Source organism: Theropithecus gelada, chromosome 5 (genome assembly GCF_003255815.1).
Source record: "Theropithecus gelada isolate Dixy chromosome 5, Tgel_1.0, whole genome shotgun sequence".
NCBI classification, from domain to species: domain Eukaryota; kingdom Metazoa; phylum Chordata; class Mammalia; order Primates; family Cercopithecidae; genus Theropithecus; species Theropithecus gelada.
In genome coordinates this window covers 182,196,925-182,222,160 of record NC_037672.1, presented here as the reverse complement: position 1 = coordinate 182,222,160, position 25,236 = coordinate 182,196,925, and the positions used below count along the sequence as shown (strand labels likewise).

The window sequence follows — 25,236 nt, the reverse complement described above, 5'->3', positions numbered from 1 at the left end:
TAGGTCAGAGGATAAAAGGGCAAGAAGAAATACATACAACCAGAGACAAGGTTATTCACGTTTACTTTTTATTCTATTTAAGGTCTTGTATATTAAAAGATGTTACTTTTATTCTATTTAAGGTCCTGTATATTAAAAGATAAAGATGTGCATCAAATTTGGCTCACACAATATGCACCCACCTAAACATATTTAAAAGCTTATCCAATAAAAAGGAGCAGAAAGTTAAATGTGACTCACCGTCTCATCCTTGTTGGAAATCATCTGTGAGGCATGTTTCTCTTCCTCTTTTATCAACAATTTCTCATACAGGTCACTGACAATAAATGAAGGGTAATACCTATCCTTTAGGATCTCATAAACATCTCCCTGGATTTTGTAGAATACTTCAATACCTTTATTTCCTACAAGACACTGCTGAATTTCTTTGTAAAGTGATTTTTCCACAGATATTTCTTTGCTCTCCACAAAGAAATTCTGATAAATTTCACCAACTAATTGTGGAATTTCATTCTGAAAAGACAGGAAGATAAAGAAAAGTAAGACATATCTCTGAGAAAAATTATTTTTCTCTGAATTCTCTGCATTTGAAAGTCAGAAGAAAGACACTTAAGGTGCACCCTGGTATGTAGAATTTTGTGTCCATATTCAGGATCCAGGGGCAAATGTCAGATCCTAAAAAAAAAAAAAAAAAAAAAACTGGTTCTTTAAATGAACATGTTAAACAGTCAACACCTGCAATTTCTTTTAACCACTGGAGGCGGGAAAAACAGAATAACAGTTCTCCTCCTGTAATAGATTCCTTTTCATAAATCTGAATTCCGCAAGAAAAAAATGTGTTAGCTAATATCAATTTAACTTTTTACCTAATATTTTCATTATGTCCTCGTCAAGCTTATATTAGACAGCTTTGTCTTCAGCAATGAGCCTGGGTCATCACCAGCCTACTTCAGAAATGCAAAACCTCTCTTCAGATTAACATAATCTTTATAGTTCCTCTAAAGGCATTGCATTAACTCTAGGAAAGTTATGCAAAGTTTTCGACAATAGTAAAGAGCAAAAGCATACAACTTAATGAACATAACTAATTTAACATACATCCCAGAATGTCCAAATCAATGTTGCTAGATCAAAAAAATAAGGCTATTTCAAGGAAGCTATATGCTCTTATTCTATTGAAAAATTTCAAATTCTCTTCCATAGTTTAGGAAAAACTTTTTAGATTGCTCTTTACAATATTCCTTTGAGAACAACCAGAAGTTATTTGTAGTCAAAACTGGTGATTAAAATGAGTAACAGAGTTAGCAAATACAATATTGGATAAAATTAGGTAATTTGGGGCTTGTAAATAAAAGGCATTCCTAAGAAGATTTAAAGACTGGATTTAGTTCCTTAACAAATATAGTTTATGATTTACGATGTATTTTAAACTGGCAGTCTATTCTAGCAACATTCATATGCGAATGAGTAATTCAATGTACAAAATGCTCTTGGTGTTTCCCCCTGCCTTCCCCAAAACCAAATCTTGTTCTGTTGCCCAGGCTGGAGTGATCTTGGCTCACTGCAACCTCTGCCTTCCTAGGTTCAAGCAATTCTCCTGCCTCAGCCTGCCAGGTGGCTGGGATTACAGGCGTGCACCACCATGCCTGGCTAACTTTTGTATTTTTAGTAGAGTCGGGGTTTCACCATGTTGGCCAGGCTGGTCTTGAACTCCTGACCTTGTGATCTGCCCACCTTGGCCTCCCAAAGTGCTGGGATTATAGGCGTGAGCCAACGCGTCCGGCCTCTTCGTACTTATTTTAATAAACCTCTCACAATAGTATATACTGATCACATAGTCACATGTTATAGATATTGTGTATGTTTATAGACATATACATACATATACAGTTGTACCTTGGGATCTATGGAAGATAGGTTCTAAGATCTCCTGAAGATACCAAAATCCGAGGACATTCAAGTCCCTGATATAAAATGGTGCAGTGTTTTCGCATATAACCATGTACATTCTCTCGTGTACTTTAAATCCTCTCTAGATTACTTATACCTAATAAAATGTAAATGTTCCGTAAATGATTGTGATTTTGTAGTTTTAGGAAATAATGACAAGGAAAAGGGTCTGTACATATTCAGTACAGATGCAGTTTTTTCCCCCCAAATATTTTCAGTCCATGGTTGGTTGGGTCTACAGATATAGAACCCACAGATAAGGAAGGCTGACTGTATACATAAAGACTGTGTACACATAATTCTTAAATATATATTGCCAAATGCAAAGCACAATGCTGATTATTGGGATCTTCATTGCAAGATGTATGTGTACCCAAAAACATTTTTATTTTCCTTTATTCATATTTAAATTGAAATAAAAGCTAGGTGTGGTGGCTCATGTCTGTAATCCCAGTACTTTGGGAAGCCCACACAGACAGATCACCTGAAGTTAGGAGTTTGTGACTAGCTTGGCCAACATGGTAAAACCCTGTCTCTATTAAAAATACAAAAATTAGCTGGGTGAGGTAGCATGTGCCTGCAGTCCCAGCTACTTGGGAGTGTGAGGGAGGAGAATTGCTTGAATCTGGGAGGTGGAGATTGCAATGAGCCGAGATGGCCCCACTGCACTCCAGCCTGGGTAAAAGACTGAGACTCCATCTCAAAAAAAAAAAAAAAAAATTGAAATAAAAGGCAAAGTATGAAACATGCACATTATGATATTATAAATGGCAAGATTATGAGACTGAAGTGTAGGTAAGGGGACAAAATTCATTATAATAGCAATGTGGATATGTATATGCCTTTTTATAATGTGTAAAAAAAAATACTCAAAACTAAATTCAGTCTCTTGGTACATTTATAAAACCTTTTTCCCTTGACTACACATTCAAAAGCATCTTCTGCAAAAATATAATGTAATTTTATTTGCCATTATGGGCTAGAACACAATGTCAATATTGTATTTGGTTTAAAAGATTCTTTTAATGTATACTTATCTTGAGAAAAACAGATACACTATCTCACATGCCAAGTTTACATCACCTAGTGATTAATATTCCTTTCAGCCTACATATACTACCTTGTTAGCATTCTTTAAATGTTCCACAGATTCCCAAAAACTAATCAGAGCTCTCTTGTCCATCCTTTCCATGTACATTCCAAAGTGCTCTCTGTAGAAAGTATTGGCCAAGATATCTTCAAACTGAAGAATCTATTGAGAGAATTTAAGAACACGTTTTTAAAAATCAAATTTTAAATATCAGTTAGCTTTAACTTCCAATGGACTAATTTCTACATTTAGGGTAAAAATGCATTTTTTTAAAGGAATAAAGTAAAATTTTATTGTAGTAATTTACAATTTATTTAAGTAAACATACAGGTTTGTTACATAAGTATACGTGTGCCAGGGTGTTTTGCTGTATCTATTGACCAGTCCTCTAAGTTCTCTCCCCTTGTCCGCCCACCCCACAATAGGCCCTGGTGTGTGTTGTTCCCCTCCCTGTGTCCATGTGTTCTCATTGTTCAGCTCCCACTTATGAGTGAGAACGTGTGATTTTGGTTTTCTGTTCCTGTGTTAGTTTGCTGAGGATGATGGCTTCTGGCTTCATCCATGTCCCTGTAAAGGACATGATCTCACTCCTTTTTATGGCTGTGTAGTATTCTGTGGTATATATGTACCACATTTTCTTTATCTAGTCTATCACTGATGGGCATTTGGGCTGCTTCCATGACTTTGCTATTGTAAATAGTGCTGTAATAAACATGTATGTGCATGTGTCTTTATAGCAGAACGATCTATATTCCCTTGTGTACATACGCAGTAATGGGATTGCTGGGTCAAATGGTATTTCTGGTTCTAGATTCTCAAGGAAGTGTCATACTGTCTTCCAAAATGGTTGAAGTAATTTACATTCCCACCAACAGTGTAAAAATGTTCCTATTTCTCCACAGCCTCGTCAGCATCTGTTGTTTCTCGACTTTTTAATAATTGCCATTCTGACTGGTGTAAGATGGTATCTCATTGTGGTTTTGATTTACATATCTCTAACAATCAGTGATGTTGAGCTGAAAACAGGCATTTTTTAAAGTCAGAGTGGATGTAACATAGTACTGGTAAACTGAAATATCTCTTACTACATTTTAAATGGAATAAAGCTTACTGAATATTCGAACGCACATACTGAAAAAATAGCAATTTCCTATTACCCATTCACTCATTCAACAAAGATTTATTTGGCATTGCAAATCAGAAAGTGTCCGAGACAGGTCTCCATCAGTTTAGAAGTTTATTTTGCCAAGATTAAGGACATGTCTGGAAGAAATAAACATGGAGTCACAGAAACAGTCTGTGGTCTGTGCCTTTCTCCAAAGATGACTTTGAGTGCTTCAATATTTAAAGGGGAAAAGTGGGCTGGAGGGGAAAGGAGAGTATGGTAATCCACACGTTCCAAGCAAAAAGGAGCAGGCAGGGCAATAGTCAATTACGTAATCCTCTGACGCTCAGTAAATCGGCACTTTACACAAGATAAGATGAACACAGAGTAGCTACCTGCAGAGATATCAAACCTTCTATCTGTAACTTCTGCTTAGGAACAAAAGGAAAAGCAGCTTCCTGCATGACTCAGCTTTCAGCTTAATTTTTTTCATATCCTTTGCCCACTTTTTGGTGGGGTTGTTTTTTTCTTGTAAGTTTGTTTAAGTTCTTTGTAGATTCTGGATATTAGACCTTTATCAGATGGGCAGATTGCAAAAATTTTCTCCCATTCTATAGGCTGCCGGGGCAGGCATTTTCTAACAGCTCCTAGTAACTAACTTAAGGACATGGATATCCCTTGCTACAGACCATTAATAATTCATTTCTATAAATATTTCAGACCAATAATATTTAGTTAGTTTACTAGCTGTGGAACACTAGAACATGTGTCTTTATGTAAAGTCTACCAGTGAAGCATTTTGAAGCACAAAATCCTAACTGTACATGCTCCAAAGGAATTTAAAGGAACCCATATCAATTTGGCTAGGGAAGATGGGCCAACAATTCCAGCATCAACAGAAAGGGCCAGGAAACCCTTTCACACTCAAGTCAAGTCCTGGGCTGCATTCGATAGTGTTCATCTTGGATTGGCCTTGGATCAAATAAGGAAAATGATACGCAAATTGGCATAAGGATCTGCCATTTATTGCCGCTGATTTCCAAACTCCATGTACTCCTATTTCCATTTCCTCTTCAACCCTATTTTAACTCTTCCTTCTATCTTTCCATTTTGGGGCCACTGGTGGTTGCAAAAAAAATAAGGCAACACAGACTTTTTGTTTTCAAAACAAAGCAAGACAGGAAGGCAACACTGTGAAGTTAAAGTTGCTCAGGCTTTGGAAGTAGATATACTGAGGTTTGAATCCTGACTCCACTACTTTCCAGTTCTGTGAGCTCTATGTTACTCCATCACTCTGAGTCTCAGTTTTTTCACCTATAAACTGTGAATGATACCACCTACTTTCCAGGTTGTTCTGAGACTTACTAATAATAACTGTTCTGAATCAACAAAGACAACAACAAAAACTAATCAGGAAGAGCCTGAACCAGGAGAAAGAGAAGGCAAAATAATAAGTGCCAAAAATCGGAATAGTTAAGAGGTCACTTTCTAGTTACATAAATATGGATAAAAGGATTAGCAGTGATTCTCAACTGGGATCCAAAGAGAAATTACAAAGGACACAAAAAAGTTTTGTGGGTGATGGATATGTTTATTATCTTGATTGTGGCAATGGTTTAATTGAATATATGTGTATGTCAAAACTTATCAAATTGTACACTTTAAATACGAGCAGTACACTGCATGTCACCATACCTTAATTAAGCTGTTTTAAAAACAAATATTCCATTAAGCCTTAATAATAGCATTGCAAAGACATGAAGTAGACAATGATTATACTAAGGACCCACTGTCAGGAGAACATATACTGACATTATTTTTGTGAGTTACAGATTGCCGGATCTGATTTCCCAGTATTTTTGTTAAGGACTTTTCTGTCTAGGGTCATGAGGGACACCATTCTGTAGTTTTTTTCCTCTGGTTTGGTATCAGTTACGCTAGCCTCCTCCTAGGATGAGTTGAAGCGCTCCCTTCTCCGTTTTTTGAAAGAATATGGTTAAGATTGGTATTATCTCTTCCTTACTTGTTTTATAGAATTTACCAGTGAGGCCGGGCACAGTGGCTCATGCCTGTAATCCGAGCACTCTGGAAGGCCAAAGAGGGCGGATCACCTGAGGTCAGAAGATGGAGACCAGCCTGGCCACCACAGTGAAGCCCTGTCTCTACTAAAAATACAAACGTTAGCTGGGTGTGGTGGTGCATGCCTGTAATTCCAGCTATTCAGGAGGCTGAGGGAAGAGAATTGCTTGAATCTGGGAGGCGGAGGGTGCAGTGAGCTGAGATCGCACCACTGGCACTCCAGGCTGGGCAACAGAGGAAGACTCCATCTCAAAAAAAAAAAAAAAGAAAAAGAAAAAAGAAAATCACCAGTGAAATGATCTGAGTCTGGAGTTTTGTGAGAAGGTTTTAAATTATTATCATATTCTTCAATAAACTGTGGGTTATTCAGAGTTTCTATTTCTTTTTGTCTTTTTTTTTGTTTTGTTTTTTGTTTTGAGATGGAGTCTCACTGTCACTCAGGCTGGAGTGCAATGGCGTGATCTCGGCTCACTGCAACCTCCACCTCCCGGGTTCAAGTGATTCTCCTGCTTCAGCTTCCCGAGAAGCTGGGACTACAGACGCTCACCACCATGCCTGGCTAATTTTTGTACTTTTAGTAGAGACAGGGTTTCACCAAGTTGGCCAGGATAGTCTCGATCTCTTGACCTCATGATCCGCCCACCTCAGCCTCCCAAAGTGTTGGGATTACAGGCGTGAACCACTGCGTCTGGCCTCTATTTCTTTTTGAATCAGTTTTGGTAATTTGTGTCTTCCAGGGAATTTGTCTATTTCATTTAAATTGTCAAATTTATTGGCTTGAAGTTGTTCACATTATTCCCTTAGCATCCTTTGAATGTATGTGGCATCTGTAGTGATGTCCTATTTCATTCCTAATATTGGTAATTCACATCTTCTGGCTTTCCTTCCTTCTAGTTATTTTAGTTTTTATTTATAGCTTCTTTAAAAAAATTATTTTAAGTTTTCTTTTTTTTTTTTTTTTGTAGAGGGGGAGTCTTGTTATGTTGCCCAGGCTGGTCTCTAACTCCTGGCCTCAAGCGATCCTCCTGTCTTCGCCTGCCACAGTGCTGGGATTACAGGCATGAGCCCCCTCACTGGGCCAATTCATAGCTTCCTAAAAGATTAGATCACTGATTTCATACCCTTCTTCTCTTCTGCTGCAAGCATTAAAAAGTATAGTTGACCCTTGAGCAACATGAGTTTGAGCTGCACAGGTCCACTTGTACAAGATTTTCTTCCACATCTGCCGCCCCGAGACAGCAAGACTAACCCCGCTTCTTCCTCCTCCTCTGCCTAGACAATGTGAAGATGATGCGGATGAAAACCCCTGTGATGATCCACTTCCAGTGAGTAGTAAAAATAACTTCTCTTCCTTATGATTTTCTTAGTAACATTTTCATTTTCTTTATAGCCTACTTTATTGTAACAGTACAGTATATAATACATATACAAGATCTGTGTTAACTGACTGTTATTGGTAAGGCTTCTGGTTAATAGTAGGATATGGGTAAACTTTTGGAGACTCTATAGTTATATGTGAATTTTTGCTCAGGGGAGGGTCAGCACTCCTAACCCCCACATTGTTCAAGGCCAACTGTATATAATTCCTCTAAGTGCTGCTTTAACTGCACAATATATCCCACAATATATATATCATAATATATCCCACAAATAATTGATATATTGCATATTCACTCCATTGAAAATAGTTTCTAATTTTCCTTATAATTTCTTCTTTGATGAAAGCCTTATTTAGATATGCTACTTATATTTCCAAATATTTGGGAATTTTCCACATCTTCCTATTACTGATATTACTGAGGGGGAATGTTAACATTTCCAACTGTACTTGTGAAATTTTTTCTCATTTTTGTCAGGTTTTGCTTCATGTACACTCTCAAGGTCTCCCTATTGATTAAGAACATCTGATTATTATATCTTCCTAATGAACTGACTCCTTTATCATAATGAAATGTTCTTCATCTCCGGTTCTACTCCTTGTTCTGAAGTCTGTTTTGTCTGACATTCACAGTAGCTACTCTAGAGTTCTTCTGCTTAGTATTCACATGTCTTCTTCCCTCTTACTTCCAACCTATCTGTGTCTTTATGTTTAGTTTCTTGTAAGCAACATATAACTGTCTTGCCTTTTTAAAAATTCACTCTGAATCTTTATTTTAATTGGAGGATTAACCTGATTTGGAAGTCGAAATTCTGAAATAAAGTTAATGGTAATTCTTCTGGATCAGATATGATGAGGTCATAGCAAAAGTTTTCTTCCCACTCATGAAGACATCAGAATGGCCCCAAACTAACCAAAGTCTTACCTTTCAAATAGCAAATGACTATAACTATTGGAATTCTGTCTCATCTTAGCCTTCCATCCTGAAGACTAGAGGAAATGGTTTTACTCTGAGGATGAATTACTGCAACAGAAATGAGTTTCTCTTTTCCTGAATGTCTGGAAAGAACGAATCAAAAATAGATCTGGCACTCTGGATTAAGTCTATGTCTAGTGGACGCTGCCGGACAGACAACCTGCACTGAAATCACATTTAATTCTCCTAAAACGAGTTTCCATTATCTTTCTCGAGATCTTCCTGTAGCACACATCTAAAAGCGTATCATCTTTTGACTAGGTAGCAAGCCATTATGCACTTCTCCTAGGTATTTATCTCATATTTCTACTGGATCACTTACCTTTTTATTTTATAATTACATGGGACTCTTTGAGAGCAGGGATTCTGTCTTATTTATTTTTAATCCTAGTACCTAGCACTATAACTGAGGTATTGTGGGCCCTCAATAAACGTCTGTTGAATGAATGAATGGGACATAAGACAAAGATCTCATCTATGATAAATGTGGCTAGAAATTAATCTAAGAGCCCCAAAACAAAAAGCTAATAAGGAGGAGGAAGGGAGCAACATTCAACCTGTCAAATCTATCATCTCTCTGATTCACCAAAATGTTACGTTTCCATCTAGAACACAGAGCCAGTATCTCAAAAATTTTATTTTATTTTATTTTGCTAATAGCAAAATCAACAGACTTCCTGTGGTTAGAGGATCTCTCTATAAAAACAAGAGCTCCTTGGAGCTTCACTCGCACCACTTGTGTAAGGTGCTGCAGAACCCTGGCCCGTGCGGGGCTGGCCCTGCCTGCAGAGGCTCTCGCACCACTTGTGTAAGACACTGCAGAACCCTGGCCCGTGCGGGGCTGGCCCTGCCTGCAGAGGCTCTAGCGGAGACTGGCCAGAAACAAGAAGAAAGCCCAGGCTTATCAGCGGAATAGGGAGGCAGGGGAACATCACAGATGAGTAGCTGAAGTAGAACCGAGAGCTACACAGGAAAGAATCAAGAGACTGAAAACCAGAACAAGTGAGGTTAGAGGCTGTGGTGTGAGTAACATTACACCAATGTTGGCCTCTCTGTAGCTAAAGGACACACTACAGGAGAGGAGTCTGGCATCTGCTTTGAGGTCCTGTTCCTTCCATGGCACAGCTAAGCTCCTGGGCGGGTCACGGGGCTGCTTCCTTCTATCTTAGCATGCTCCAGGTCTTGGAAGACAAGTCTGGTCCTTCAGAGTCAGGACAGGTACTGAGGTAGGGCTACAACACTTCCCTGAGCTCCGTGATTTGGTTGGTATTGACAGACAGCCTGAAGTCTGACAGGACAAAAACTGTCAGAGAGATGGTATGTTTCAGTGGGAAAGCACTCAGATTTGCAAACCAACCAGATCTGGGCTTTTATCTAGTTCTACCTTTTCCTATCTACGTGGTTTTAGGTAAGATACGTAAATTCACCATTTCATCACCTGAAAAATGAAGATATCAAGTAGAAATTTCATAATATTGTGGCAAGAGTTAAGTAAATAATTGGAAGATGCCTCTTACTTCATAGGTGGTTATTTCTCATCAGCTGATGATGGGAAACTTGACTGGACTCTTGTAAATATAAATATGCTCTTCTGGGTCCTCTGGGCAGGACAAAGGGGAGGTGGAAAAATATACATACATGCGCACACACACGCACACACCCAATGCCTATCTGTCATACCCGTTACCATCCACAGAAGTCAAGGACACCAAGGAATATAGCTCCTTGACTCATAAAGCAAATATGTAAGTGTGTAGTTATGGCACACATGTCTAAGTTCAATACTAAAAAGGTGAAAGTCTTTATATGTAGTTCTATCAGCATTTATAATAAACTTGGTAGGGTCAAAACAAGAAACTATAAAGTTCTACCTTCTGGCTTTGAGGCCCTTCCCCCTCCTCCAGGGCCCCATCCTCTTGCTGGTCATAGGCAGGGCCTCCTAGGATTCGGATTCTCTTCTCACACTGCTTCTTTGCCACAGTCAGTTGGTTGATGTACCTCTTCATGTTCCTGGCCCTCAGGAGATCAGCTTTCATTGCCGCAGTTTCTTTACCTTGAATAGGAGTGAGGAACAGTACCTGGTCAGAGGACAAGGCATGAAAGGACAGAGCGATTCAGAACCAGATTGGTGTCTGCTGTGGGCATTCTGAACCAAGTGGATACTAAACAAAATAGCAGAACAGAATCCACAATAAATACATACACATACTCCCAAATACAAATGCCAATCATTTCTAAATATAATTTCCAAATATACCACTGACAAATCTTACCCAAGGGTAAAACATTTTTTTTTAAAAAAGCCTCGGTACAAATGCACTCACACATCTGTGCGTGGATTCTTTAACATCTTTATATGAATGTGTACGTACAAACACTCATTCATAAGCATGTACTGAGTGCTAGTTATGTGTCAAGACACTTGCTAGGCTTTTGAGATTGAAGACCAATTGTTGGCCCTCATGGACCTTTCAGAGTCTAGCAAGTAAGAAATCCAAAGAGAGGAATCCACGCACCTATAACACAAGCTATGAAGAAAATATGCATATACCATGAACTGTTTAACAGAAGATTCTAACTCAGGCTTCTTTGAGGAAATTATATTTAAACAAACATGAATAATCAGTAGAGTATGGCAGACAGAAAGAATAGCGAATGTGAAAGTGAGAAATAGGCAGGAAAGAGAACAGAGCTTTCGAGGAACCGAAAGAAGGCCGTTACAGCAGGTGCAAAAGGAGCCAGAAGATCCAAAATAACTCTGATGCTGGCAGGAGCCACGAGGTGCACAGCCTTTCAAGCCAGAGAAAGGACTTTGATCTCTAGCCCAAGAGTACTGAGAAGCTTTAATGGGTTTTAAGCAGGAGTGTGCCATAAATGGATTTGTATCTTTAACGATTACACAGGAAGCAGGATAAAACATAGGTTGGAAGAAGAAAGACTGCTAGGAGGAGGACAAGCTGGAAGACCATTGCCGTCCAACTGAGGAGGGAGATAACGATGGCCTACACCAGGGTTACGGCAGGCCAGTAGAGAGGACAAGAGGATGTCAGGACCCAGTGACTGGCTGGGCAGGGTAGAGGGCAGGTTGCTGAGAAATTAAAAGGTATCAAATATGGCTCCTAGGTTTCCAACATGAGCAGCCAGGGGGATGGTGGGGCCAAGTACTAAGCTAGAAACACTGGAGAAAAAGGTTTGTGGAAGACGCTAACGCAACTCTGGACAATGTGGCAGGTGATATTTTCCAAAAACGCCTGCAATGTCTTCCATCTCACATGCTCTTTTTACAATGTCCCTCTAACAATCTCCCTCTGGCAAGCAGAATATATGTTTCCTTTTGTTGAATCTGGTTGGGGTCATGATTATGATGGAAGGGATGCTATGACTTCCAAGACGAGATCATAAAAGACCAAGGACTTGGAGCTCTGGGTCACTATGTGTGGCTCACCTGTCCTGAGGCTTCCATGCTTTGAGGAAGCCTCAACCATCAGTCCTTGGAGAGATCTATATGGAGAGGAACCAGGGCTCCCTGGACCACAGCTCTGGCTGAGATCTCAAGCTCATATTCAGAACCAATGAGGCACCGTGTGAGCACACCATCCTGAAAGTAAACTGTCCCACTCCAGTCAAGCCACTCCAGCTGACGTCACGTGATACAGTCATTACTTCCAAACCCTGCCCAGATTGCAGCTTCATGAGCAAAATAAGTGACTGTTGTTAAAGACACTATGTTTTAGGGTAGTTTGTTACACAGTAAAAGACAACCAAACAGGCAAAATGAGTCTGCGGGCTTCTGAGTACCTAAGTGGAGAGACAAGGTCTAGAGTTCAGAAACATTCAGCTTTGGGACAGTAAATGACATCATGGGAGTGTGTGAGACAACCCAGGAGGAAACAAATAATCCTAGACACAACTGAGATACACCTTACCCTTAAGAGTAAGGGGAAAGAGAAGCTGACAAGGGAGATCGTAAATATATCCTCATAAAAGTAGGTGTTTATCTCTTTATACGCTGTTACATCCCCAGCACCTACAACAGTGCCTGGCAGCACAGGAGATACTCATTAATCAGAAGTTGAATGGATCAATGAACTCTCAAATGCTACATTTTGCTAATATGTATCAGGTATTGTGTTATTTCTAGAATTTGGGGCTGAGGAGGAAAGAAAGAGGGTGAGCATCCTCAACTCCTACTCTTCAAGGACTCCCATCTGGCTTCTAACCCTCCCTCCACCAAATCTGCTGTTGCCAAGATCACTAGGGACCCCCAGGTCAAATCCAGTGGAGAGCTTTCAGAAGAGTCTGCAATCAGAGTTAGGTTAGAATCCTGGCTCTGTTACTTACAAGTTATGCCACCTCAAGCAAATATTTTTTTTAATTTAAAACCAGTAACAATGGTTTGTTTCCTTAAGTTGACATATCATTTAAAGCAAAAGCAAAATACTCATACAAAATTAATTTTTAAAAAAATGACTAAACATTGAGCACTACACCTTGCGGAGAACAGGCTGGCTGTGTATATATACCTAAAGGCAAGGGCTGGGGTGAGGGAAGGATGTTTTTGTTTTAAGTGAGACAGAATTGAGCTGGTTTTAATGCTGATGAGAAGAAATCAGTAAAAAGTAAAGAGAGGTATGGCCAGGCATGGTGGCTCTCACCTGTAATCCCAGCACTTTGGGAGGCTGAGGCAGCAGGGTCACTTGAGGGCAGGTGCTTGGGACCAGCCTGGGCAAAATAACAAAACCCCATCTCCACAAAAAGTTTTTTAAAAACTTAGCTAGGTGTGGCAGTGCATGTCTGTAGTCCCAGATACTCAGGAGGCTGAGGAGGGAGGTTCACTTGAGTCCAGGAATTTGAGGCTGCAGTGAGTGATGATCCTGTACTCCAGCTTGAGCAGCAGAGCAAAATAAATAAATAAATAGAAGTTGAGAAAGGTGACAGACAAGGAATGGTATCCAGAAGACAGGTGAAGAGATCAGAGACCAGCTTTGGAGAAAGGCCACCTCCTCCCCTGCAGTAACATGGAAGGCAGAGCAGGTGGACATTGGATATGAGGAAGTCTGCAGACACGGCTAGATGCCAGAGCAGTTCCCTTCATATGGATTTAGTTTTGTGCAAGTAGAGAGCAAGGTCGTCTGTGTGGAGTGAGGGGGTGAGACTGAGTGATCAGAGGCCTGAGGAAAGGGGGCAAGTGTGGAATCTCTCATGCAAAGCAGAGGCGCTCAGCAGGACTGCCAGGAACGCTCAGGGCCCAGAGGACCGCTAGAGAAACAGAATGTTTCTCCCTAGGCATGGTAACTACGTATCTGGGCAGGCGAAAGCATCCTCTCTGGAGGTGAGTCAGCACATACCTCGCCTAGATTTGAAACTACCAATGATAAAAGAGCATTTGCGTTTTGTCTCTTGGTTTCCCTGAGAGCAGTCTAAGTAATGGTTTGCACATCCTCCCAGCTGGAGACCTCCATCCGGTTCCCTAGGATGGTCATTACCTCTCTCAAGTCCCACTTAGTCAAATGTGCAAATGCATAACATAGTACTCAGGGAGGCTGCACAAATTAGCTGAAAAAACTTAAGACACAGTACCATAAAACAGTTTTATCAGAAGCAGCTTTTCTTGTACTGAACACAAAGGGCCACAGGCAGGCCTCAGGTTAATACATGGCCTTGTTCAAGGTGATCTGTCAGGTATTATCAGACATCTTTTCATCCCCTTTTCATTTACTTCAATAATGGTTTCTGAACTTGTGTTATGCTTGGCCAACAGACAGGACCTGCCTAAATACTCACTAATTTAGCATTTATCTCAACAGGAAAAAAATAGTATTTCAGAGACTCCTTTGTGGGAGGATGAAGGTAAATGTAGTTTGCCCCAAAATTAGTCTATTGCAAAGTAAGTTGTTTTGTGGGTGTATCCAAGGAAATACATGCTTGGAAGACTTAATTTTTCAACAAAACTTTACTTTTTAAATATATACCCTTAAACTTTATAGTTTGTGTATAATGTTTAAGTTACTCTAAAAATTCCGGGGCTCAAGTTGCCTCTTATTTATAAAACAAACCTAGACCTCAATTTTAATTTGGGGTTAAAACATGTTAATAAAGAGAGAGAGAGAGAGAGAGAGAGAGATACAGGAGGAAACTGCCACCCATTTATCAACCTCACATTCTTTTACCCAAAGCTTAAAAAGCCTCTCTAAAAGGACAAAACCCAGAAGAAAATTCCAAAGACAAGTAAGAAAGAGAAAAACCTTTCCCTAAAACCCAGCTGCAAGGCTGGGAAGAATGTTCTGGTGCTCTGCTTGAATGTGGCTTGCTCACGGGAATGCGCTCTGTTTGCTGATGGGCAACACAATGCCATTGTCTCATCACAAAGCTTGTAGCTAACAAATGCAACAGCAGCTTGTTGCTTAGACGGTTCTGTTTATTTTTGCCACATTCAGAGCCAAAGGACTAACGTGGAGCTCATGCATCCCATGCTGCTGGCATGCCAAAATCCTTGTAAATCCAGTGATGCAGATGAATACATTTCTTTGTGGCCTTAAAGCCCATTCATCCAAGAAATATTCACGTCAAGAAAAGTATAGGCGAGCGGGTGTGTGACAACACCCTGTGACCCAGCTCACGCCAGTGTTATGTGGCTGTTTCTCTGTAGAGTCTTAAGTAGTAATACTGTGCATTGTTAGAAACTGGGTTAATCACACAACATTTAATCCAGCTTTAAAAAGAAGTGGCCAGCGAAACACCGGATGGCAGTGGGTCTTTAAACTGGTGCCAAGATGAACACACACATGATGTTAGGTTGGTGCAAAAGCAATCACGGGTTCCGCCATTACTTTTAATGGCAAAAAACGCGATTACTTTTGCACTAACCTGTAATATTCCAAAGCAATTAGTTCAAACATTTACTGTTTTTCCTTCTAGATAGTCTAGGTTCTACCGAGATCAGAGCAAAAGGAAATGGGTGAATTTGGGTTCATTTAATGAAAAAGACATTTAGATTAGACATTAGATAAACTCTTTTGGCTACAAAGACATTACAACAGACTTATGAATAACATCACAGAAATGCTTTTCGCTATAAATCCCCTGCCCATGATATAATTCTTCCTTAAGCAAGTGAAGTGGCTTGCAGTAAAACAAAAACACCAACATCTAACAACAAGTGTTAGATGCGATTTCTAATAAGGCAGCAGACAGCAAAGTAACTTAAAGTGCAAACTGATGACTCCAGAAATAGTACAACTGGATTAAAATGGCACCACTGTGGTTTTCAGGTATCAAAAAAGGAAAACACCAACAGTAGAATATTTTCCTTCCCTCATAACATGCTATCATGTTCCAGGGCATATCATAATGGCAGCATCCTCAGCAGACTCACTGAGGGATTGAATGGATAATACAGGGCAGAGTTTCTAACCTCGGCACTACTGACATTTTGGGCAGGATAGTTCTTAGCTGTGGGGGGCTATCCTGTGTATTGCAGGATGTTTAACAGCATCCCTGGCCCCTACCACTAGATGCCAGTAGCATCCCTTCCCCCAGAGATGACAACCAAAAATGTCTCCAGACTACTGTCATGTGTCCCCTGGGGAGCAAAACTGCCACCTCCTACCCTCCACCTGGCCCCACTTAGTAGTGCTGATACAGAGGTACAGCCTGCTGCTCTAACAAGGAGGTTAGAGCAAACAGAGGACAAGGCCACACCCTCCTTCCCCTTCCCTCTCTCCTCAACATGGGCTCTCTTCTCTCCTCTGCCCAGGATGCTCAGGTCTCCCCGTGAAATGCAGGCAATTGAGGTGTGGAACAGAGACTTCCTCCGTAGAAAATGTTGGTTCTCCAATCCTCAACTGTATGTGCACTGACAGATTAACCAGCTTTTGAATCTTTCTTGTACATTCAAATAAAAGTTTTAGGCTGGATGTGGTGGCTCATGCCTGTAATACCAGCACTGTGCAGGGCTGAAGTGGGAGGATGGCTTGAGGACAGGAGTTTAAAACCTGCCTGGGCAACACAGCAAGACTCTGTCTCTCTAAAAAAAAAAAAAATTAGGCCAGATGTGGTGGCTCATGCCTGTAATCCCAGCACTTCGGGAGGCTGAGGTGGGCAGATCACCTGAGGTCGGGTGTTGGAGACCAGCCTGACCAACATGGAGAAACCCCTTCTCTACTAAAAATACAAAATTAGCCAGGCGTGGTGGTGCATGCCTGTAATTCCAGCTACTCAGGAGGCTGAGGTGGGAGAATAGCTTGAACCTGGGAGGCGGAGGTTGCAGTGAGCCGAGATCGCGCCACTGCACTCCAGTCTGGGCGACAACAGCAAAATTCCATCTCAAAAAAAAAAAAAGGTTAAAAATTAGCCAGGCTTGGTGGCACGCACCTGTAGTCCTAGCTACTCAGGAGGCTGAGGCAGAAGGATCACTTGAGCCCAGGAGGCTGAGGCTGCAGTGAGCCGTGATCACTAAAGCCAGGAGTTTGAAGTCACAGTGAGCTATGATCACATCTCTATGTTCCAGCCTGGGCGACAGAGTGAGACTATGTCTCTAAAATATAAATAAGTAAATAGAAGTTTTACTAAATCCTCTTGACAGAAGGGTTCAAGAAACAGGTACATATTTACTTAGGGACTAGTTAAGATTCGAAGTGAGAAATGGTACTTGACCTCTTAACACAAAGCTGGCAGCAATTCTCAGTAGTTACCAATCATCACAAACTTCTTCAAAATTATCTAGAAATCACCTCAATAGTTGCTAAGGAACTCAAAAAAATATTTGCCTTACTTTTCCACCTGAGGCTGGTATGTCCTTTTTTGAAAGAACAAATGGGCTTCTCTTATCACACTAAACACCTGAGATTTCATAGTCTAACGTGTCACTCCGCTTCAGTGGAGAGTATATTTGAGGAATAGCAGAAATCGTACAGGAGTTGATGGCGGAACCACTCACTTTATGATGGAGAAGAGTACAGAGACATACGGACTTTGTGCAGCCCGACCAGGGTGTGCCCACTGCGTGCCCTGCCTTGCCTTCCTTTAATGTCTCGGTGCTGGAACTCCTAGCACTCCCGTTGGTTTAAGGCCCTCCAACAGGCTTGCAATATGTTTTTAAAGGAATAATATATCAATTAAACCCACATATAAAATTACAAGCAGAACCCTGTTCCCAAATCGGCACTGTGAGTTGAGCAGATTTGAGAACTCAGATCTGACCCCATACAATGTTTGTTGTGAGCAGGAGCCCAGGATGAAACTCAGGAGACTTGGGCTCAAGTTCTGGATTTGTGTCGGATTCGTGTGTGACTAACTAGTTCTACTCAAACCAGGTAGGTTGTTTAACATCCCTGGACGTCGGCTTTATTTGTATAAAATGCAGGTGTTAGAGTGTATGAGGACTGACGTTCTCCTGGGGGAGAGAGGGCGAGTAGAGTTGGTTATAAACTCATGAGACTATAGTGAGCACAATGGAAGTGCCCAAGCCCATAGTCCTTCAGGCAGGGAATGGGTGGGGGCCAGGTGATGACAGTGGGGAAGGGACAGCAGGCACTGGAGGTAGTGCTGGAGGTTCAAGGACTGGGCAGGGAGGAACCCTTGCAAGAGCCCTTGGGGCAATGGCAGGGAAACAGCCTGAGAGCTGGTCGTAGTCCACTCAGTCGGCTCTAACAGAACACCACAGACTGTGTGGCATATGAACAACAGACATTTACTCCGCACAGCTCTGGAGGCTGGAAGTCCACGAGAAGGTGCTGGCAGAGTCGGCGTCCCCGCACCACATCCTCACGTGGCGAAAGGTGCAAGGCAGTCTCTGAGGCCTCTTTCATAAGGGCACTGCAAGGAAAAACCAACCCCAACTGCATTTTTCCTTTGCTCTCACACCACAACAATCAATACCAAAGACTTCTGTGACCAAACGTGTGGAGGTTTTCTCCCCAAACCCCAAGCTAGTGCTGGGTGTCCTCTAATTCAATTCCGGTGTTCTCCATTTAAAGACAGTGTCAGATTCCGCAGGCAGATGGTTCAGTCCACAAGACTGCCCTGCTACAAGGCACTAGTTGCAAGTCTAGACCTCCAGAACTTCTGATCAACCAGCTTCAGGTCAGGGTTCCCACAGCCCTCTCTTTGAGTTTGATTAATTCATTACCACAGCTCACAGAACTCAGGGAAACTCTTACTTGCATTTACCAGTTTATTATAAAAAGACTGATGTAATCCCAGCACTTTGGGAGGACGAGGCAGGTGGATCACCTGAAGTCTGGAGTTTTAGACCAGTCTAACCAACACAGTGAAACCCCGTCTCTACTAAAAAAAAAAAAAAGAAAAAAAATACACAAATTAGCTGGGTGTGGTGATGGGCACCTGTAATTCCAGCTACCCGGGATTACAGAAGAATCGCTGGAACCCAGGAGGCAGAGTTTGCAGTGAGCCAAGATCATACTGATGGACTCCAGCCTGGGTGACAGAGCAAGACTCCGTCTCAAAAAATAAAAATAAAAAAGTGTGACTAAGGGCCAGGCATGGTGGCTCACGCCTGTAATCCCAGCACTTTGGAAGGCTGAGGCAGGCAGATCACTTGATGTCAGGAGTTTGAGATCAGTCTGGGCAACATAGTGAAACCCTGTCTCTACTAAAACTACAAAAATTAGCCAAGCATGGTGGTACATGCCTGTGGTCCCAGCTACTCAGGAGTCTGAGGCACAAGAATCATTTGAACCCAGGAGGTTGCAGTGAGCCTAGATCGTGCCACTGCACTCCAGCCTGGGCAACAGAGCGAGACTCCGTCTCAAAAAAGAAAAAAAAAGTAATAAAACGTCTGACTAAGGATACAGATGAAGAGACGCACAATGCAGGCGTCTGTAATCCCAGCTACTCAGAAGAATAGGGCAGGAGAATCACTGGAACCTGGAAGGCAGAGGTTGTTGCAGTGTGCTGAGATTGCACCACTGCACTCCAGCATGGGCAACAGAGAGAAACTCTGTTTCCAAAAAAAAAAAAAGGTTGACTAAGGATACAGATGAAGAGATGCACAAGGCAAGGTATGGGGGAAGGGGCGCAGAGCTTCCATGACCTTGCTGGGTGTGTCACCCTCCGGGAACCTCCTTGAACACGGTCATTAGGCCTTTTATGGAGGCTTCGGTGGATAGGCATGACTGAAGACAACTGTGTTGAAATGTGATTGGACAAAAGGGGTGTGATCTAATACTAACAGACTGAGGGGGACACCCAGCAAGGCCCACCTGTTTAGATTCTTCTTGGCCTCTTCTGTGTAGCATTTCTTCTTTCGCGGTATGGGGCAGGACCCTCTTTGGAATGAGGGTCTTATGACCCATAACCAGATGACAGTACTGCCTTGGGCAGGTGAAAGGAGGGTAGGAAAAGATCAGAGAGAGAGATTTTGTTTCCTGAGGTCTGCTTCTGAGGCCTAAAGTGCCCCAACATTACAATAAAGCACTACAAGGGCTGTGTGAGTTACGAGCCAGGAACCATGGAAGAAAACCTCTGTGTGTGTGTGTGTGTGTGTGTGTGTGTGTGTGTATCACAATAATCATAATACCACAGGCATTAATACCATGCATGAAGGTGAAACCCTCATGATCTAATCACCCCCCAAAAGTCCCACTTTGTAATACCATCACCTTGGTGATTAGGTTTCAACATACGAATTTTGGGGGACATAAATATTCAAACCATAGCAGGATATTCTATGAGTTTAGGTCATTCAAAAATGTGGAATAGTTTATATCACTTCACTGCAATGCTAGAAAATCAGATCACATCAAAACATTAGAAAAGACCCTGAGAAGCCCACAAGAGTCCATAGATTAGCTAGCTCTCTTCTTTCAGGCAGGGAAACCTTTAAATTCTAAAATGGACCAAGAAGCTACATAATATCATTAAAAAAAGAATTCCTGGCCGGGCATAGTGGCTCACACCTGTAATCCCAGCACTTTGGGAGGCTGAGGTGGGTGGATCACTTGAGGTCGGGAGTTTGAGACCAATTTGGCCAGCAGGGTGAAACCCCATCTCTAGTAAAAATACAAAAAAAAAAAAAAAAATTAGCTGGGCATGGTGGCAGGTGCCTGTAATCCCAGCTACTTGGAAGAATGAGGCAGGAGAAGCACTGGAACCCTGGAGGCAGAGGTGGCAGCAAGCTGAGATCGTGCCATTGCACTCCAGCCTGGGTGACAGAGGCTCTGTCTCAAAAAAAAAAAAAAAAAAGAAATTCCTAATGGAAATCATTATGATTCTTATCAGCAAGTAACAGAGTCTATGTGTTTGTGTATGTACACATACATATTCAACATATTCTACAGTTCTAATTGATATATTAAATTGTGAAACTGTTTAGTTACACGCTTTAAAAACTTTAATTACACTTGGGTAAGATGTACAATTTTAAAAAATGAGTAACAAGGCACACCCTCCTGATCTGTGCCCTGAGTGTTTCACTCCCCAGTGTGTACTATTTACACACAGCAGTGTCCAGTGCACTCAAATCAACCTCATGTTCTTCGCTGTAGTAAGCTGAATGAACATGACTCTTGAATCACCTTATATACGCTTGATAACATTTCAGGATTCAGAACAGCAGAGAAGAAAGCTTTAAAGGGAGACGTGCTGGGCTCATTCACATCAAACTGCGGGGGAAACTTGGTTTATGTCCCATAACTACTAGAATTCCTACACTTGGCCAGCTTACTTTAAAAGACCATTTCTCAACTACTCTAGCTGTTCTGTCTAGTTCTAAATAAAAAGCTAGGTAGTTGGGTACTAAAAGGCAAATATGAATCTATCAGCGGCTCGGTATCATCTGCAGCAGTGGTTCTCAGTGTGATTCCCGCACAGGCAGCACAAGCATCATCAGGGAACCAGTCGGTAATGCAAACTCTGGGGCGCACTCGAGATCGACAGAATCAGAAGCTTTTGGTAGGGGTTGGGGGTTAGCAATCTGTGCTTTAACAAGCTCTCCAGTGAGGCTGATGCCACCACAGCTTGAGAACCACTGCTCTACAGGATTACGCCCAGACTTTCAAGGATAACTCTGAGGTCCTTTAGGCCTTGTCTATTAATCTCGTCTCTCCACTGCATACCAAGCACGAGCACATGATCTCACCTGACATATCTACATGCACAAGGCTGCTTCACGCCTCTCTTTTTCTATGTACATGTGCAACCATCCACCCATATCCCCTGAGAAGCCCAGAGGGAATGAGAGCCTCTCGCCTTTATGACTCAGCTCAGTGTTCCTCTGAAAAAGAAGCCCTTCTTGACCTCTGCTCCAGGTAGGGCAGACCACTCCACACATCTGTGCCACTGCTAAATCCTGAACACGCAATTCTCATTGCATTTATCAAGCTGCATTGTCGTTTTGTATGTGTGTTGACCATGATCTTAGTGCATTGCTGTACATAATACACAATGGCACTCAAAAAAGGTTGAGTAACTGAAAACCCACTTCTGGTGAGTAAGATACCCTCCAGAGTACATTCTTTAGTGCCATGAGGGGTCCTAACAGAACTCAAGAGCTCTTGTTTATCCAGGATCCAGGGAGGTGGGGCCGTGAACAATGAAGAAAGAGACATTAGATATAAACTGTAATGAATAAGGAGGAGTTATTAGACAGAATGATATCGAGAGTAGGGTAGCACTTCAAGAAGAAAAAATAGAATGTGCAAAAAATACAAGGTACGAGGAATCAGGGTGAGTTCAGGAAATAGAAAAGTTAATGTGGCTGGAATGCAGAGAGACAGGGTGGAAGGGCAGGAGATAAAGCTGAAAATAGAGCCAGGGACCAGAGGAAGCAAGACCTTGTAGATCACGTCAAGGAGTCTTCATTATAAGGAAAATGGAAAGACAATGATGAGTTTTAAACACAAAGGTGACATGATAAACTATGTATTTTTTTAAAAAAAAATCACTATGACTTCAGTATGAAAAATATATTACTTTTTCATAGACAGAAATTATGCTAGGAGGCCAATTAAGAAGTTACTATAGGCCAGGTGTGGTGACTCACACTTGTAATCCGAAAACTTTGGGAGGCCGAGGCAGGTGAGTCACCTGAGGATAGGAGTTTGAGACCAGCCTGGCCAACATGGCGAACCCTCGTCTCTACTAAAAACAGAAAAATTAGCCAGGTGTGGTAGTACCTGCCTATAATCTCAGCTAGTTAAAGAGGCTGAGGCAGGAGAATTGCTTGAACCCGGGAGGCGGAGGTTGCAGTGAGCTGAGATTGCACCATTGCACTCTAGCTTGGGTGACAGAGTAAGACTCAGTCTAAAAAAAAAAAAAAAAAAAAGAAGTTACCATAATAGTTCAAGAGGGTGACTGGTGGTAGAGGATGGTGATGCACAGAAAGGGAACAGAGTTGAGCTATATGTAGGTGGTCCATCTGCATAATAATGGACCGGATAAAGTATACAAGGGAGAAGGAATCAACAAGGTGGACTCAGCTTTGTGACTTGTATGAATAGATGGTGTTATGGACTGAATGTGTTCCTCTAAAATTCATCTGCTGAAATGTTAACTTCCAATAAGACAGTATTAGGAGGTAGGGACTTTGAAACATTTAGATGAGATGATGAAGGTAGAAGCCCTGTGATGGTATTAGAGGCCTTATGCAAAGAGAAAGAGACTAGAATTCTCCTTCTCCCCGCTCCACCCTACCATATGAGGATATAGCAAGGAGGCCATCTGTAAACCAGCAAGAGGGCCCTCATCAGACACCAGATCTGCCAGTACCTTGATCTTGGACCTCCCAGCCTCTAGCCTGTAAGAAATACACGTTGTTTAAGCCACCCAGTCGGTGGCATTATGTGACAGCAGCCTGAACTGACTAAGACAGATGATGATGCCATTCACTGAGGCAAGAAACTGCAGAAGGTGCCCAGCTCTGTGAGGCTTTATGTGAACATTTTCATTTGGAGCCACTTTTGAGATATCCAAACAAAACTGTTGAGATGGCAGAGGTTAAGTAGAAAGGTACAGGATCTCCATAGACAGAAATTTGGAGTCTTCAGCATACAGATAAGGGAAAGGATCAGAGCAGGGCAGTGCTACCCAACATAACCTCCGCAATGATGGAAATATTCATAACTCACTATCCAATATAGTAGCCACACGTGGTTACTGAGTACTTAAAAGGTGGTTGATGTAACTGGGGAGCCGAATTTATACTTACTTTTAATTAATTTAAATTTAAATAGTAACACGTAGCCCATGGCAATTATATTAGGCAGCACAGATATAAAATAATTAGGTATAAAAGAGTTAGGAAAAAAACCCTGAAGAACTCCAACATTTTTTTTTTTTTTTTTGAGACGGAGTCTCGCTCTGTCACCCAGGCTGGAGTGCAGTGGCCGGATCTCAGCTCACTGCAAGCTCTGCCTCCCGGGTTTACGCCATTCTCCGGCCTCAGCCTCCCGAGTAGCTGGGACTACAGGCGCCCGCCACCTCGCCCGGCTAGTTTTTTTTTGTATTTCTTAATAGAGACGGGGTTTCACCGTGTTAGCCAGGATGGTCTCGATCTCCCAACCTCGTGATCCGCCCGTCTCGGCCTCCCAAAGTGCTGGGATTACAGGCTTGAGCCACCGCGCCCGGCCAAGAACTCCAACATTTAAAAGCTGAATGGAGTAAAGAAAATAAGCAGAAAAACAAACCAACAAAGAACTAGAATAAGACAGGGAGCGTTAGCCCAGGCAAGTGGAATTTCAAGAAGACTGAGTAGTCGACAATATCAGATGCTGCAGAAAGGTCAAAGAAGATGAACACTGAAAAAAGTTCATTGAAATTAGCCGGTTAGACTCACTAAGCTCCCCAAATTTTATGACCAACAGGCAGCTGATGTAATCAGTGGGTAACTTTTAGGCCTCAGTCAAAACACGTGGCCAGGTTTGAATGATAAAATAAGGGCAGGGAAACGAAAATTTTATGAGCAAACTAAAACTGCAGAGACTAATTGTTTCAAACTGTTTAGTACTTGTTAAGTTTTCTGTAAAAAGCTTTCCCTCTAATTACACCTAAAGTAATTTTGTTGCCCATAGGACAAAGACCTGACTTTGCTGGTCTCAAAAAAAATTTTTTTTTTAGTTCTATGATTTCATTTATTTTCCCCAGAATTAATTGTACTAAAATTAAACTAGCTGAGGCACCAAAGATTTTTTAAATCATACTTCATTTCTTTAAAAGACCGAAATTCCAAAAGAAAAAGGCCATCAAGAAAAAAATCAAATAAAAATTTCCACCTTGTTAAGGAGAGTAATGTTTCTCTCTCTAAGTCAAACCAATCTACTGTGAACCTAAAACGTGCAGTTTCGGGTGGATTTTCTGGAGTGTGCTGAAGCCTCAAAAGCCTTATTTTGAACTGTCCTAAATATACAAAGTAAAGAGCTCTACAGTTTGTCTTATGTCATCCTGAAAAAAAGCATTACAGAGTTAGCTGGTGCTGTGGTTTGAATGTTTGCGTCCCCTCCAAAATTCATGTTGAAACTCACTCCCCACAGAATTATCAGGTGGGGCCTATAGGAGACGACAAGGCCAGGATGAAATGAAATTGGTGCCTTATAAAAGGGCTGAGAGAACTAGCTAGGCCCTTATGTCCCTCCATCACGCGAGGACACAGCAAGCATTTGTCCCCTCCAGGAAATGCAATAAGAAGGTGCCATTTTGGAAGT

The 25,236-nt window shown here is 41.7% G+C and overlaps 1 protein-coding gene across 1 annotated transcript in view; it reads right to left on the bottom strand.

Annotated features, from left to right (window-relative positions):
* SNX25 (sorting nexin 25) overlaps window positions 1-25,236 on the bottom strand; it is a 145,096-nt gene that overhangs the window by 40,713 nt on the left and 79,147 nt on the right. Inside the window, exons 7-9 of the mRNA XM_025385144.1 lie at window positions 10,450-10,631; window positions 3,071-3,202; window positions 241-513 (exon numbers count right to left, since the gene is read on the bottom strand). Coding sequence (XP_025240929.1) covers window positions 241-513; window positions 3,071-3,202; window positions 10,450-10,631 — 587 coding nt within the window. The remainder of the gene's footprint in view (window positions 1-240; window positions 514-3,070; window positions 3,203-10,449; window positions 10,632-25,236) is intronic.